Here is a 15211-nt window from a genome sequence, read left to right as displayed (position 1 = left end):
ATGAAAGCCCTTAGTTCGCAGTAGACGGTCACAACAAAGAACTGTCCTGCTTAGAATGCCAGCAGCCCTCTCTGGAAACATCCCCTTAGCAGCTGGAGCACACGATGGCCTACAGGGCCCTGCGTTCCCCACGTGCAGAAACTGCCCCACCGCTGACCGTGGCAAGGTGGCCGTGACATCAGCGTCCATCTCCTCTAGGGAGAAAGGACACTTCCCTTGGATGCTGCCTCTCAGATGCCCACCTCACATCCTACATCGCTCATTCCTGAGCCCGTCTGGGCAGGGAGGGGGCTCCTCCTGGACGAGACAGGAGCTGTTCTGGAGGAGAGAGGGGTCGGCCTCCCCCAGGAGCGGCCACGTGGAGGAGGGCTGAGACAGGAACACAGGGGCCCGGTGTTGGGCACCCAGGCCCAGGCCGCCACGGTAGTCAGAGGCTGCCTTAAGGAACCTGGAAGGGGACCCCGCCTGCGGCCACTCTCGCAGGCGCCCCCCCACCCCTCGATGTGGCTGAAACGTTCCTGGCAGCGGCCCTCCTGTTAACCCCACTCCCCTCCCTCACCAAGGCTCCCTGGCCTCCCTAATGGGGTCGGAGCCGCCTTCTTCTATATCTACTTCCCCGACTTTCTGGTTAACCTCGGCCTCCTCCCATATACCAGAGCATCCCACGTCCCACCAAACAGTGGGACAGGACAGCTGGACCAGCCCACAGCTCCTGACAGCCAGGCCTCCTTAAGTTCCGCCTTCCTCGTGTGCCGCCCTGGAGGAGGGGTGGGGTGCTGGTGGGGATGGGAGGTGCTGGTGGTGGTGGTGGGGTGGGGGGAAGGGCTGATGAAGCAGAAGCCCAGGAGGGTCTCCACAGCCTCAAAGTCTCTGACAAGTTCTAGCTGATCTTTAAGATGGTTTGAGGATTTTGTATTTCACTCCCTAGCATGTCAGCCTTTAGTGGTGGTGGTGGTGGTGTAGTTGCTAAGTCGTGTCCAACTCTTGCGATCCGTGGACTGTAGCCCGCCAGGCTCCTTCCTCTGTCCATGGGATTCTCCAGTCAAGAATATTGGAGTGGGTTGCCATTTCCTTCTCCAGGGGATCTTCCTGACCCAGAATTCAAACTCGTTTCCTGGATTGCAGGCAGATGATTTACCAACTGAGCTATGAGGGAGGCCCTATGTCAGCGTTTGGGTAAATGTGAAAACAATGATCTTCCCCAAAGCTTGTCTTTGTTCCAATGGATAGACACGCCAGGTATGTCTGGGGCCTCTTGTAAGTCCCCAGGTTGACAGGCAATCAAGGCGTTCCACGCTAGCGTGGGAGGCCACGAAGGAGCTCACGCATGTTCCTGAGAGAAATACTTTGCGGCCCCACCCCGGGCCTACAGACTGGAACCCTAGGGTGGGCCCAGTCCTGAGCTCGGACACCCTGGCCAGGTGACAGACTTGGGAAACTCCGACCTACAGGCAGCCAAAGTTAGCCTTAAAAAGGAAACAAAGCGAAACCAACCAGAAGACGCTTTGGGCAGCACCCCAGCACCCCTCCCCGCCTCGGTTCGCATCCCTGGGAAGGCCGGGACGCGCGGCGGGCCCGCTCCAGGAGGCCGGGCAGTGACCCAGGTCCCCCTGCTCCGGCCGAGCGCGGCGGGCGGGGAGAGGGGCGGGGCGGGACGTGCGCCCGGGCCCCGCGCGAATGGCCTCCAGAGGCGCTCGGAAGCGGCCCCCGCCTGGTCCCTGGCCCCGCGCAGCCTCCGGCCCGGACCTGGTCCGGGTCCACCGGCGCCCGTGGGGCGATCGCGCCGGGCCGGGCCCGCTTCTGAGCGCCTGAAACTTGGGGAGGAAGGAAAAGCCGATTCGCGAGGCCCGCCGCCGCCCAGCTGCCCCGCCGGCGAGTTTTGCGCCTTCTCGGCCGCTGCGACAGCGCGCGGGAGACCGCGCCGCGACCCTCGGGAGGGCGGACCCGTCCGGACCCGCTGGGCCGACCTCGCGGTGAGAAGGACGACCGAGCTGAGTGCGCGCTAACCTCGGGGCTCGGCGGGCAGGACTGGGTGAGCCGGGGACCCCGCCCGCCCGGATTCCGCGCCCCTCGGGCCCGCCCTCTCCGCGGGCCGGCTTCAGTCCCTGCGGCCGCGCCCGGCCCGCGCCCTCCTCCCACCCTGCTCCGGGCAGCGCGGCCAACCCCCCGAGCCTCCCGACTGGACCTGCCTTTTCCTCTCGGACCGAGGCGGGCGCGGCGCTCTCTCTGCACCTCCCCAGACGTCAAGTGTCCCGAGGACAAGTCCCGGGCCAGGGCGTCATGGAGCCCCGGGGGGTGCTGCTAAGTGCGGAGGCGCCGGGACCCGCGCCCTCGGAAGAGCCCCGGGCAGCCGGGGAGCCGCCCGCCGCGGGAGCGCCCATCACGGAGGGCGGCTGCGTGGCGGCGGCCCCGAGACCCGACGCCGAGCGTGGGTCCTCGCAGGAGCTGGTCACCCCGCGGGAGCAGGAGGCGCAGCTGGAGAGCCGCCGCCGCGCGCGCTCCTTCTTGCTGCCCGCCGACACGATCTTGCAGGCGGCCCAGGTCCTGCGGCAGCGCCAGCCGCCTGCCCCGGGGCCGGAGGGCGGCGAGGCGGCCGAGGACGCGCCGCTCGGTCCGGGCGACTGCTGCGCCAAGTGCAAGAAGCGGGTTCAGTTCGCAGACGCGCTGGGGCTGAGCCTGGCCCGCGTGAAGCACTTCAGCGAGGCCGAGGAGCCGCAGGTGCCGCCCGCCGTGCTCTCCCGTCTGCGCAGCTTCCCGGCGCGCGCCGAGGACATGGAGGGGCTCCCCAGCCTGCTGGCCGCCGTGGTGGCCGCGCCCCCCCGCGCGCCGCCGCCGCCCGGGCTGCAGCCCCTTTTCGAGCTGCCCGGGCCGAGCGCCGCGGCCGCGCGCCTGCGGAGACAGCGCGTGTGCCTGGAGCGCGTGCAGTGCGCGGCGCCCGGCGGCGCGGAGGTGACCGGCTCGGGCCGGGTGCTGGGCTGCCCCGGGCCGCGCACCGTGGCCGTGCGCTACACCTTCACCGAGTGGCGCTCCTTCCTGGACGTGCCGGCCGAGCTGCGGCCCGAGCCGGGGAAGCCTCTGCCGCCGGACGCGCCGTCGGGGGAGCCAGGGGACGCCGAGGAGCCCGACGCCGAGCGCTTCCACTTCGCGCTGTCCCTGCCCCCGGGCCTGCTGCCCAAGGAGGGGGAGGACGCGGACGCTCCGGGCCTCGCCGTCCACTTCGCCATCTGCTACCGCTGCGCCCAGGGCGAGTACTGGGACAACAACGCGGGGGCTAACTACACGCTGCGCTCGGGGCGCCCGCCGGACGCGCTCTGAGCCCGCGGGGCTGCGCTGATGGCGTGCGGCGCCCAGGCAGTCGGGCATCGTGCCCCCGGGGAGAGGGAGGCCCTCAGTGCAAGCTCCTTGGCACCCAGACAGATCCTGCCAGCAAGCACGGAGCCCGGGCCAAGCGCCCTGCCTTCCCAGCCGCTTTGGCCTTTGGAATTCTCGCCTTGCATCGAATGGGAAGAAGTCCTCAAGATTCCGAGCAGTGACTTTCTCCACGAATAAAAGACTCTTGAACGAGGCTGCAAACCTTTGGGATTTGTTTTTAACTGTGGACGCCCCCTCAGCTCTCAGGGAGAGGTGGAAGCATCGCACCGAGGGCTGGCATGGATAGAGGGTCCGCGGGAGCCTTCCCGTCGTCGCTGCCTTTTCTCTTAATTGGGATCTGGGAAGTGTTTGCGCTTGCATACAGACATCCTTTTGAAAATTTAAGGCCACGTGCATGTCTGCTACTTGATATTTCAGCTCCCGGCAGTTTGGGAGGCCTTGGCAGTTGGGCCATCTTCAGCGGATGCCGCTGCACTTTAAAATAAGCAAACCACAGTATTTTCAAATTTCCCTTGTCCCAGCCCTCCTCTTGGATGTGGAAAGGGCCTAGATTTTCCAGAGTGGGCTAGAGTGTTCTTAAAAATGTTTCGTATAAGTCGTTCTTTCCCCGGGCAGAAGAAGATGCTTGTTGAGTTGAAATGCCAGCGTGATCGTCAGGCCTTGGCTGTGAGCCGCCAGAGCCGGTCCCGGCCTCCAGCTCCTTTGTGCAGGCAAAGCACCCGGTCGCTGCTGGACTTATGGGCCATCGGCAGTCAGAGAAGCTGGCCTCTCAGTGGCTGGACTCCCCAGCGGGAGAAGAGGGAAGGAAAGAGCTTTCTGTGCCTCCTGGAGCCACAGTGGGGAGTGGTGACTTGAAGGATGAAGCCTGCCCACCAAGAAGATCCTGCTCTGAACCCACTGGGCACAGGCTACAGCTATGGGCACCAGTCTGGTTGGTGGTCTTCATTCACTGCTGATGGCCGTGGATGCCAGGATAAGGTGGCCATGCACGACCAGGGCCAGTGAGCCTCCTGAGGACTCGACTTCTTCAAATCTCCGTCGTCCCTTGGTAATCTGTCTGTCTTTGGTTTTCACGTGTTCGGGCACACGGCTAGTATAGTCAGCTCTGTTTTGCAATGCTCATCTTCAGGGACCGGTGGTTTCACAGCTGCTTTCTAAGAGGCAGGGTAGGCAACCTACAGCCCATGGGCCAGATGCAGCCTGAAGGCTGTTCTTGTAGGTCCTGAGAGCTAAGAATGTCTTTTACATTTTTAAATAGTTGGAAGAATTCAAAAGAATACTATTTTTGTGACACATAACAAGTGTACAGAATTCAAATTTCCATGCCTGTCAGTAGAGGTTTGTAGGAGCAGAGCCATGCACATCCATGTGTATGTTATCCACAGTCATCTTCCCGTTACAAGTGCACAGCTGAGTAGATGCAACAGAGACCTTATGGCAGATTCTAAAATATTACTGTCTGGCCCGTTAGAGAAAGTCTGCCAACCCCTGCTCTAGAGAAGTAGTATTTTTTTTTTTAAACTGTATGTTGAGAGTCATATTTAACAAAGCACTTAAAACTTTTAGTAAAAATTTGTCACTTGATATAAACCTCCTTTGGGTAAAGGTAAAACTGGTTGCTTTACTCTTGGTAATCTTGGTTGATTACAGTAAACACTAAGACACCAAATAAGTATCTTAGTACACTTATAGGAATAAGTACAATTATTCCTATACTGGGGAGGGGACTCCATCTGCTTCTTCTAAGAAATAGCAGTGGGACTTCCCTCCCTGGTGGCCCAGTGGTTAAGAATGCAGGGAATGAGGGTTTGATCCCTGGCTGAGGAACTAAGATCCCCTATGCCGCAGGGGAAAAAAAGAAGAAGAAAAAAGTAAATAATAGAAAGTCAAGACAGCTGACCTATGGCACCCCTCGGAATTAACGTCAAGCTACAAAAAACTGCCAGATATTTTCATGCCTCAAAATGGGATGTCTCAAGCTATAGAAATATTTAGTTTGAACTCTGGTTTGTAAAATATCCTTTTGACTATGGCAGTGTTTGCCAAAGGTAACTGATCATGGAAAAAGTTTAAATACTGATTTATGAGTGGAAAGCCATCAGAAGTTAATGAATTACAAGTTACAGTTGGAGTAAAGCCGACTTTAAAAAATGGTCATGTGGATGACCTAATTCACATGTGCTTATAAACAAATACTTTATAATGATAAAGTGGCCCAGCGGGTGTGGCCACTGGACCTGGAAGCTGGCCGAGCTCTGGGTGCACCGGGCAGCTCTGTGTGGGCGCCAGGACCACAGCTCGGGAGCTGTCCTGCAGCAGGGGGCGGTGGCAGTGGTCATCCAGAGTCCGGCTGCAGGGCCTGGGGGACCGACTCCCGACGGGTGTGCTGTGATTCCCCACCTGGCCACGCCCCCGCCTGCCGCACCCCTCCTGCCCTGACCAGGGGGAGGGCTTCCTGGGTGATGCTGTGGGTTTGAGCCACGCAGAGCCCGCTGCTCGTTTAGTTTCTGGAGGTCTGTTTTGGACTCCTGGCGAATCATTTTATGAGTTTCCCATGTTTCTGCTCTCTGGCACAGCGGTGTTTACGTGTTTTAGTCTGCTCGGCTTTCTCATTCCCTCACTCAGCTGCTTGTTTCTTAGGAGCGTGTGGCTTGGAGCCACGCAGGGTATTGTGACCTATGTCGTGTGTACTTTGTCAGGAGTGCAAGGAACAGCCTTCGGGAAGAAATGGGAGGTTCTGCTCTTGTGCGACGTCACGGTACTGGTGTGTATTTCTGGCTCACATCATGGGACACAGGTTTGTAGGTTAAAAGGGGGCACCATGCGTGCTGTAGCCTAGCAGGCAGCCCTGACAAACAGTGGGCTGTTTGCAGTCAGCTTTGCCCGGTCAGCCCCCGCAACGCCAGGCCTGGACGGTCTGCCAGCATGGGGGGTGTGCTTTGTGCAGTCACAGAGGCAAGGGACTGAGCGGAAACTGGGCCCAGCCCAGTGACCCTCCTCTCCTCCTGCAGGGCCATCCTGGCCTTACTGTCAGTAAGCGGACCGGTGCCTGAAGCCCCTTTGGCAGAGGCCAAACCTGCTTCTCCTCAGGACTGGTGATGGATGGACACGCTCCACCAGGTGACCCGCTGTGTCTCCACGTCCTCCTCCAGGCTCCCTTCTGCCCAGCGGGCTGTCGGGACGCAGCCCTTGGTGGGCCTTTCAGCCTCCCAGGCTGGTGGCTGGACAGGTAAACACTCTAACTTTAGGCTCACTAGGACTGAAAGCCCTTTGAATCTTTTTGATGTAGTATTTGCATCCTGTAGAGTTAGTTCTTTGGCTTCACCCTCTGTGAACAGACACATTTTTGGTAAAGAAAGAAATGAGTCACCTTTGGGCTGCGGGGAGATGGCCAAGATCAACAACTCACTGTTAAGGTGTGACAGTGAGATGTACCTGGTGAATCTAATAGAAGAGCGGAAGTCTACGACGTCAGGAGTTCAGAGCCATTTCAACCCAGAAATCTAGATACACAATCATCTCTGGGAAAGCAAAGATGCTGTACAGACACTTCCAGACATTTTGGAGAAATCAGACTTGTGTAATTAACCCTCCAATTGGTATTGCTGGCACTGCTCAGGTTCTCTGAAACTTGTTAAGTCATTGCTCAAGGAGAACCAGCAGCCTCCTAATGTGTCCAGAAATGGGAAACTCGGTCTGAAACTCTGAATGGAGTAAAGACTGAAAGCAGGTGTCTGGTGAACTGAGCTTGAAACATTTAACCTCTAGGTTGAAGAATTCCTGCGCAGTCCTGCAGAAGGCCTTTCTAGAAACAGCTACACGTGTTCTGTTGAGAAAACACCCACCTGAGCACATGAGAAGTTCACGGTGGTGGGAAATTCATGGTCCTTAAAGGGGCTGCCTGGCAGGGCTCTACGGTGTTGGTGGGTACAGCGCCTCCAGGGTCGGCTCTGGGAGAAGAACTCCTGACATCAGGAGGTTGTTCGGATGCAGCTGAGTCGGCATTTTTCATAACCGAAGTGGGAGGAACAGGTGATGTCTCTTGTAGGAAGTTAGGTTTTGTCTGTTTTTACATTACATAAAAAGAAATGTGCATTTACATTCAGAACCACTTAAAATGGCTTAGAGAATTCCATTTTGTATGTCCTTTTCAGCCTGGTTGAGGAGAATATGTTCTTTCGGAAAAAACAAAACCAGCCCACGTTTAGATCTGGGATTCCCTTGCTTATTTTCCCATCCCAAAGTGTCTGAACCAGAAGTGCTTCTGTTAATGGCATTTAAGGCTTTGCTGGGGTTTTTTTTTGGTCATTTTTAATGACTTTCTGGGGACGTCCCTGGTAGTCCAGCTGCTCAGACCCTGTGCTCCTAATGCAGGGGCTGGGGTTCGATCCCTGGCCAGGAAACTAGAGCTCACGTGCCACAAGTAAAGACCCTGAGTCTCTCAGCTAAGACGCAGCCAAATCCGTAAATAAATATCTTAAAAGATTAACAACAACAAAAAAACGGAATTTCTGTACTGATGCAACTGCCCTGAAAGAGTAGTTTTTCTGGCCGGGGAAACACTTTCAGAATGGCCTGTGAAGTCTTCGGTTCCGAGGCTGGGGGCTGCCCGGCTCTGCATGACCCGCCAACCTGGAGCCAGGAGCCGGTGCCGGGGAGAGGACGTGCCATGTGGGGCCTGGGCCTGCAGGTGGCGGGGCCTCCCTGCCCCGAGACCCTGGCCTGGGCAGGGTGGGCTGCAGGCTGCTGTGAAGACCAGGGCAGGGCTCTGGGGCCCTGACCCGACAGCGTGCAGGTGACTCAGGAGACCCCAGGGATGAGTCTGTTAAGCCAAGGGTTTCTAAAGCCATCGGTGCCATTCTCTGTAGGACAGACACCTGTGACCCGTTACCTGTACGTGACCGCGGAGGCTGGGGACGGTCGGTAGCGGGACCCGGCTTCAGCACAGGGGCTCCCTTGTGTGAGCGATGGTCTGACTTCAGCCTGGTGTGGTTGAGTCTGTGGCCACTGCAATGTCACCAACTACCCACATCATTCCTTCAGGGTCTGAAAATGCAACACAGCTCACCCCGGGGATCTGGAAGCCCTGAGCTCTCAAGGGAGGCTGCTCCGGACAGCTCTGACTCACAGAGGGGTGGGGGCATGTCTCAGGGTCCAAGACAGCCGTGGCTGTGTGTGTGGGGGTGCACACAGAGCCTGCCCTCCCAAGCTGGAGCTATGGGGGCCCGAGTGGTCCTTGTCGCTCACCCTCCCAGACAGGATACTTTAATGTGCTTGTGAGGAATTCTGCAACAGTCCCTGCTAATAATGTGAGAGAAAGTAACCTCATTAACCTTCGTTTTGACATTTGCCTGAAAAATGTGCCTGGTGGAAAGTTTGGCTTGAGTAACAGGTTTCTGTGAGAGTGATTCTGATACTGTTTAAACTCAGAACTACTGTAGTCCGAACCCAGCCCCTGTGTTTCTCCTCGATTTTTAAAAGGATGATTATATCTTTGTGGTTTGAAAATGTCTTTTCAGTTCTAAGGAATTTGGAGGAAGTTTTCTGTGAGCTTCTCTGCTGTTATGGTGATATTTCTGTATGTGCTACACTTGAAAAAAAGTGCTGAACCCAAAGTCCTAATTTGAATAAAGAATGTGAAGTGATTTGGGACCTTGAAAGCTGTCACTGAGTCTGGGAACGTTTTCGGGGCTCACCACTGCGGTGGGGGGCTCTGGACTGAGTGGGTCGAGGCCGTGGATGCCATGGACATCCTGCAATATACATGCAGGCCCCCAGCGCGGCGGCCCCGAGACCTTAGCACGAGGCTGGAGAACCCGGGTCAGTAGTAGCGTCCGAGCATCGATTTCCCGGTTCTGCCAGTGAGCCAAGGTTACAGGAGATACTATCGCTGGGGTAAGTTATGAGACGTGAACCCGGGAATTCTCTGCTTTTTCTGCAAATACTTGTGAGTTTCAAACCACTTCAGATAAAAAGTTAATACCAACGTTAAACTTTTTTTAAAGAAAGAAAACCTGCTCCTGAGCAGCATGTGAAGCGTTGCCAGGCGCGGTGCTAGCAGAGAAGCGCGCTGGCTGCCTGTAGGTGGCCTCACGTGGGAGCGACACACCCGCTCCAGGTGAGCCTGGCCGGCCGCGGACACGGCTCGGCCTCGCTGTCCCTGCGCTTTCAAACATGTCCCTTCCCTAGAGAGCATGAGTTTTCACATCTGCCAAGCAGGGGCAGGATTCTTGCCTGATTACACGGTTGTGAGCTTGAAGGGAGGCTCTCTGTGGCGCGTCAAGCACACACTATTTTTTAAAAAAATTTTTGGCCACTCTGCACGTGGGATCTTAGTTCTCCGACCAGGGATTGACCCCACGCGCCCTGCAGTGGAAGCGTGGAGTCTTGACCACTGGACCGCCTGTAAGTCGTGTCTGACTCTTTGTGACCCCTTGGACTATAGCCCCCAGGCTCCTCTGTCCATGGGATTCTCCAGGTAACAACACTGGAGCGGGTTGCCATTTCCTGCTCCAGGGGAATCTTCCTGACCCAGGCATCGAACCTGGGTCTGTCTCCTGCATTGGCAGGTGGGTTCTTTGCCACTGAGCCCCTTGTGAAGCCCAGGAAGCTGCTGAAGAGCCAGGACTTCCTGCACCGTCTTCGCTCCCACTTACGGGGTGCCTGCCTTCCGATATGCCCTCCACCTCCTGACCTGAGTCTTCACACCCCTAGGCTGTTCCAGCCCCAGGATCTCTGCGAGCTCCCTCTGCCCAGCCTGCTCTCTTGCTCGCGCGCCCAGGCCAGCGCTGGCTGGTTTTCTGGTTGTTCTCCAGGTGTTTAGTGGGGCTCCCCAGCCATGAAGCCAGACTCTCGGGGGCGGGGACCCCTGGCTGGTGTCAGCCTCCGCGTGCCTCAACCCCAAACTGAGTGCTCTGCCGAGTACATTCAGAACTTTCTTTTGAACCTGCTGCGAAGACAGGGACAGTTACTGCTGGTGAGCAAGAGGCAGATGTCCCTTTTCTTTCTCAACTGGGTTCAAATTCTCCTTGAGGAATCACAGAAGCAGCAGAAGCCAGGGAGAAAAAGTGCTCAATTTAGAAGAAGCCGGAAACACACTTGTTGACTCAGACTCTGAACTGCTGGCTGGGGAGGAACCCGAGGGGCCATGGGCCTCCACCATGAGTTGGTTCTCTGTGCCTCTGCAGGAGTCCAGCTGGCTTCACTGCCCAGTCCATCCCAAATCCATATTCCTGTGGGCCACTGGCTGGGCTGAGTGCTCTGGCTGGCTCCAAACAGCACCGAAGTTCCACACGAAGCTGGGGACGGATGCTGAAGATTTCTTGCTGATTGTGCCAAAAACTAGCATTCAGGGAATTCCTGGTGGTCCAGCGGTTGGGACTCGGTGTTCTCACTGCCAGGGTGCGGGTTCAACCCTGGCTGGGGAACTAAGACACTGCAAGCCACAAGGTATGGCCAAAGGAAAAACGAAAACGAGACTAGCATTCAGATGGTCTGCAGGATGGTTTCTTTCCTTTTGATTTAACCGGAATTGCAGGCTTTTAGAGCTGGAAAGGTCATTAGGGGTCTGGTCAGCCCTGGGAGAAGGAAATGGCAACCCACTCCAGTGTTCTTGCCTGGAGAATCCCAGGGACGGGGGAGCCTGGTGGGCTCTCGTCTCTGGGGTCGCACATAGTCGGACATGACTGAAGCGACTTAGCAGCAGCAGCAGCCCTGGGACCCTGGAACATGAAGTTGATGTTCATGAGCTGAACGTGAAATTAGACCCAAGTCTTTACCTCTCCGCCTCAGTGGCTGGATTTTTTTCCCCACCATTTGCATTCCTCCCACCACACCATATTCCTGTCTTCCAATTTTTTTTTTTAAATAAATGTTTTATTTATTTTTGCAGTCTGGGTTATTGATACATCGTTTTTCCTCTCTGAACAAGTTTCTGTTTGTAGAGTCCCATGAGGAAGTGAAAGGCTGTGTTTTTAGAAATAAAAATACATGCTAAAATCTGGCAAGTTAATAATCCTAAATATGCTCCATGGTTGAAGTGTGAGTGGAAGACGAGACTCTGAGCATTAATATTGGAGTCCTCGATCGTGTATCCTACACGTGCTTCATAATCACATGCTGCTAAGTCACGTCAGTCGTGTCCGACTCTGTGCGACCCCATAGACGGCAGCCCACACGGCTCCCCCATCCCTGGGATTCTCCAGGCAAGAACACTGGAGTGGGTTGCCATTTCCTTCTCCAATGCATGAAAGTGAAAATTGAAAGTGAAGTCGCTCGGTTGTGTCCGACTCTTCTTGACCCCATGGACTGCAGCCCACCAGGCTCCCCCGTCCATGGGACTTTCCAGGCAAGAGGTGCACCTAAATGGAAAGTACTCCTTCCATGGAATAACAAATTCATTTTTCTAAGACCCTGTACAAATCTAAAAAAAAAAGAGTCACTATGCTGTACACTTGAAACTAACACGTTTTAAGTCCACGTTACTTCAATAAATACATTTTTTAAAGGCAAAAAAAAATTACTTCTTTAAAAACTTAGAACCAGTTATGTTGTTATTAAACTGTCTCTGTGTTCAAGACAGACGTAGTCACCTGAATTCACTCAGTAACTGAAGGGAAGTTCTACGGAAATATTTTCACAATGTTTAACTTGACATTTATGAGGGGCTCCCTGTAACTTTCTGGCTGATGAGAGGAAAAGGTTTCTAACTTCCTAGGAAAGCTCATCACTTTAGAAAGAAAAGGATGCGGGTCGTTTGTAGGAAGCCGTTTTCCTGCTGAGCCATGACCCCTGCAAGTCCAGCTCCTCGGGGAGGGGCCGCCCGCACGTCGATGCCTGACAACGGCCCTCGGGTGGGCGCAGGGACGCTGGGTCAGAGAGCAGTGCAGTTCCCGCTCCACTGGTGGTGTCTAACTTCAAGACAACAAGACACCAGCTTTGTCTGCTGTAGGTGTTAGTGGCAGCGGTCTCCCAGATTCATCTCGGAGGGCTCTGCTCTGAGGGTCTTTGGACTTAAAGCTTTGCCTTTGAGCATCTCCTGAGCAAAAGTATCTGTCTTACGCCCCATGTGGATCTCGACAGGAGAAGCCATTTTCATGAAAGTTTCCCTGCAGGACCAAGGGCTGCAGACAGACTGAGAAGGGAAGATCCTCTGTTCTCAGGGGTGAGGTGAGCCCTGCCCACAGACTCAGGGCAAACGGTCAGAGAAAAAGCCTGCTTTCTTTACCAAGGTTGAGTTTGCTCCAGATCCTCTGTAACAAAGAGACGCACCCCTGGGATCTGCGGAGCGCACGTCCTCGTGGGCTGCTCCCTTGGTTCCTAGGACGGAGCACCAGCGAGGGGCCCGCCTTCGTCCGCTGACCTCCCCGGCTGTGTCCCTGCCCACGACCCATGTGCTGCTTCTCGTGGCTTCTGCGTCTCACCGGGGCCAGTGTCTCGGGGCTACTGCAGTTTAACAGGCGGAACGGTTAAAACGTGGTCCCTACGGTTGTCTTCAGTCGAGTCTGGATCATCTGGGTTCTACCGTGTCCATCAAGGTGCGTTGTGTCCATGGCTGGGGAGTCCAGGAGATGCCCTCCCAGTGCAGCCCAGGGAACCTGATCCCTGGTGTGGGGATTGCATGCTTGTCGTCCCCTCCGAGGGCGGGGGGCACGGTGGTTCACTCGGGTGAGGCCGCAGGTGGAGGGAGATGGAGGGGACTCGCTTGGTGGCAGAGTCTCTGTGGACAGGGCTCACCTCACCTCTGAGAACAAATAGGATCTTCTCGTTTCAGTTGCTAAGTGAATTCAGCAGGAGGGGAAGGGCGGTGCGAGGCTCTGGAGGCTTCCTTCATGGAGTGACATCAGAGCTGACATCTGTTGGCGGCACCCTGGTCCCACGCAGTTGTTTCTGAGCGACCACACCCCTGCCTGGGCAGAGGAGAATGGGCCCCGGAGCCACACACCCAGGCTGAGACGCTGTCCCCGGACAGCCAGCTGGGGCGGTGGGGAGGTTTGCCTCCCACCACGTCACCATCTGCTGAGTAGTGCTCTCACACCGTGGCCCTAAGACATGCAAAGATCTGGGTTTACAGGGGGAACAGGCTTGGGACTGAGCAGGGATGGGTCTCACGGGCACATGTGGGCCAGAGCATCCTGGAGCAGTCGGTTAGGGCCAGACGTCACGAACGCATGTTGGGACCATTTGAATGCAGTGTCACAACACCATCTACCATCCACAGACGAGGCGGGCAGACACGGTCTTCACCCGGGCGGGAGGACGCCCGTGACTGTGAGAATTACAGTGACGTGGGGAGTGCTGCGGCGGCTCGTCGGCGACAGTCCCCACGTTGGGACCTGTGGCTATTTACACGAGCCTGGTGTAAACCCAAACACACGAGTCATAAAATCACTTAGTACTGCAGATGGAGGGAGGCGATAAGCAACAAAAAACTGGTGTCCAAATAAACTTCCCCAGAAGTAGGTTAGTAATTCCTTCTTTTCCTGTTTTGAACTGATGTGTTTTCAAGGATAAATTCACACGAATATTGTTTCTACCTGTAACATACTCAAAGAGCAGAGTTTCCTGAACTGGCTAAACATTAAAAAGACCAGGAGAAATTTAAAAATTATAAATTATTGTTGGTGATTTGAACTATGGTTCCTCTGACTTAGAAAAGGCAGAGGAACCAGAGATCAAATTGCCAACATCTGCTGGATTATAGAAAATGCAAGGGAATTCCAAAAAGCCATCTACTTCTGCTTCATTGACTACACTAAAGCCTTTGACTGTGAGGATCACAACAAACTGAAAATTCTTATAGAGATGGGAATACCAGACCACCTCACCTGTCTCCTGAGAAGAATATATGCAGGTCAAGAAGCAACAGTTAAAACTGAACATGGAACAACAGACTGGTTCCAAATCAGGAAGGAGTACGTCAAGGCTGTATACTGTCACCCTGCTTATTTAACTTATATGCAGAGTCAATCATGAGAAATGCCGGGCTGGATGAAGCACAAGCTGGAATCAAGATTGCCAGGAGAAATATCAATAACCTCAGATATGCAGATGACACCACCCTTATGGCAGAAAGTGAAGAGGAACTAAAGAGCCTCTTGATGAAAGTGAGAGAGGAGAGTGAAAAAGCTGGCTTAAAACTCAACATCCAAAAAACTAAGATCATGGCATCAGGTTCCATCACTTCATGGCTAATAGATGGGGAAACAGTGACAGACTATTTTCTTGGGCTCCAAAATGACTGCAGATGGTGACTGCCGCCATGAAATAAAAGACTCTTGCTCCTTGGAAAACAAGCTATGACCAACTTAGACAGCACATTAAAAAGCAGAGACATTACTTTGCTGACAAAGGTCAGTTCAGTCAAAGCTATGGTTTTTCCAGTAATCATGTATGGATATGAGAGCTGGACAATATAGAAGGCTGAGTGCCAAAGAATTGATGCTTTTGAACTGTGGTGTTGGAGAAGACTCTTGAGAATTCTTTGAACAGCAGGGAGATCAAACCAGTCAGTCCTAAACGAAATCAACCCTGAATATTCACTGGAAGAACTGATGCTGAAGCTGAAACTCCAATACTTTGGCCACCTGATGTGAAGAACTGACTCACTGGAAAAGACCCTGATGCTGGAAAGACTGAAGGCAGGAGGAGAAGGGGATGACAGAGGATGAGATGGTTGGATGGCATCACCGACTCAATGGACATGAGTTTGGGTAAACTACAGGAGTTGGAAATGGACAGGGAGCCTGGCATGCTGCAGTCCATGGGGTCGCAAAGAATTGGACACGACTTAGCGACTGAACAACACAACAAATAAATAACTATGCCTCATCTGTCACTT

The 15211-nt window shown here is 54.8% G+C and overlaps 1 protein-coding gene across 1 annotated transcript; it reads left to right on the top strand.

The window, feature by feature from the left end:
• The first annotated feature begins 805 nt into the window (after positions 1 to 805).
• PPP1R3G (protein phosphatase 1 regulatory subunit 3G) lies at positions 806 to 11492 on the top strand. Its single transcript, XM_061398948.1, has one exon. The coding sequence runs from the start codon at positions 2281 to 2283 to the stop codon at positions 3313 to 3315; it is 1035 nt and encodes a 344-aa protein (XP_061254932.1). The 5' UTR covers positions 806 to 2280; the 3' UTR covers positions 3316 to 11492.
• The last annotated feature ends 3719 nt before the right edge of the window (positions 11493 to 15211 follow it).

Source organism: Bos javanicus, chromosome 23 (assembly GCF_032452875.1).
Source record: "Bos javanicus breed banteng chromosome 23, ARS-OSU_banteng_1.0, whole genome shotgun sequence".
NCBI classification, from domain to species: domain Eukaryota; kingdom Metazoa; phylum Chordata; class Mammalia; order Artiodactyla; family Bovidae; genus Bos; species Bos javanicus.
Note: the sequence above shows the minus strand (reverse complement) of the source record. Positions and strands in the feature narration are given on the sequence as shown.

What these genes read in the sequence shown, in the direction of transcription:
- PPP1R3G (XM_061398948.1), top strand. Translation starts at nt 2,281, where the DNA reads ATGGAGCCCCGGGGGGTGCTGCTAAGTGCGGAGGCGCCGGGACCCGCG.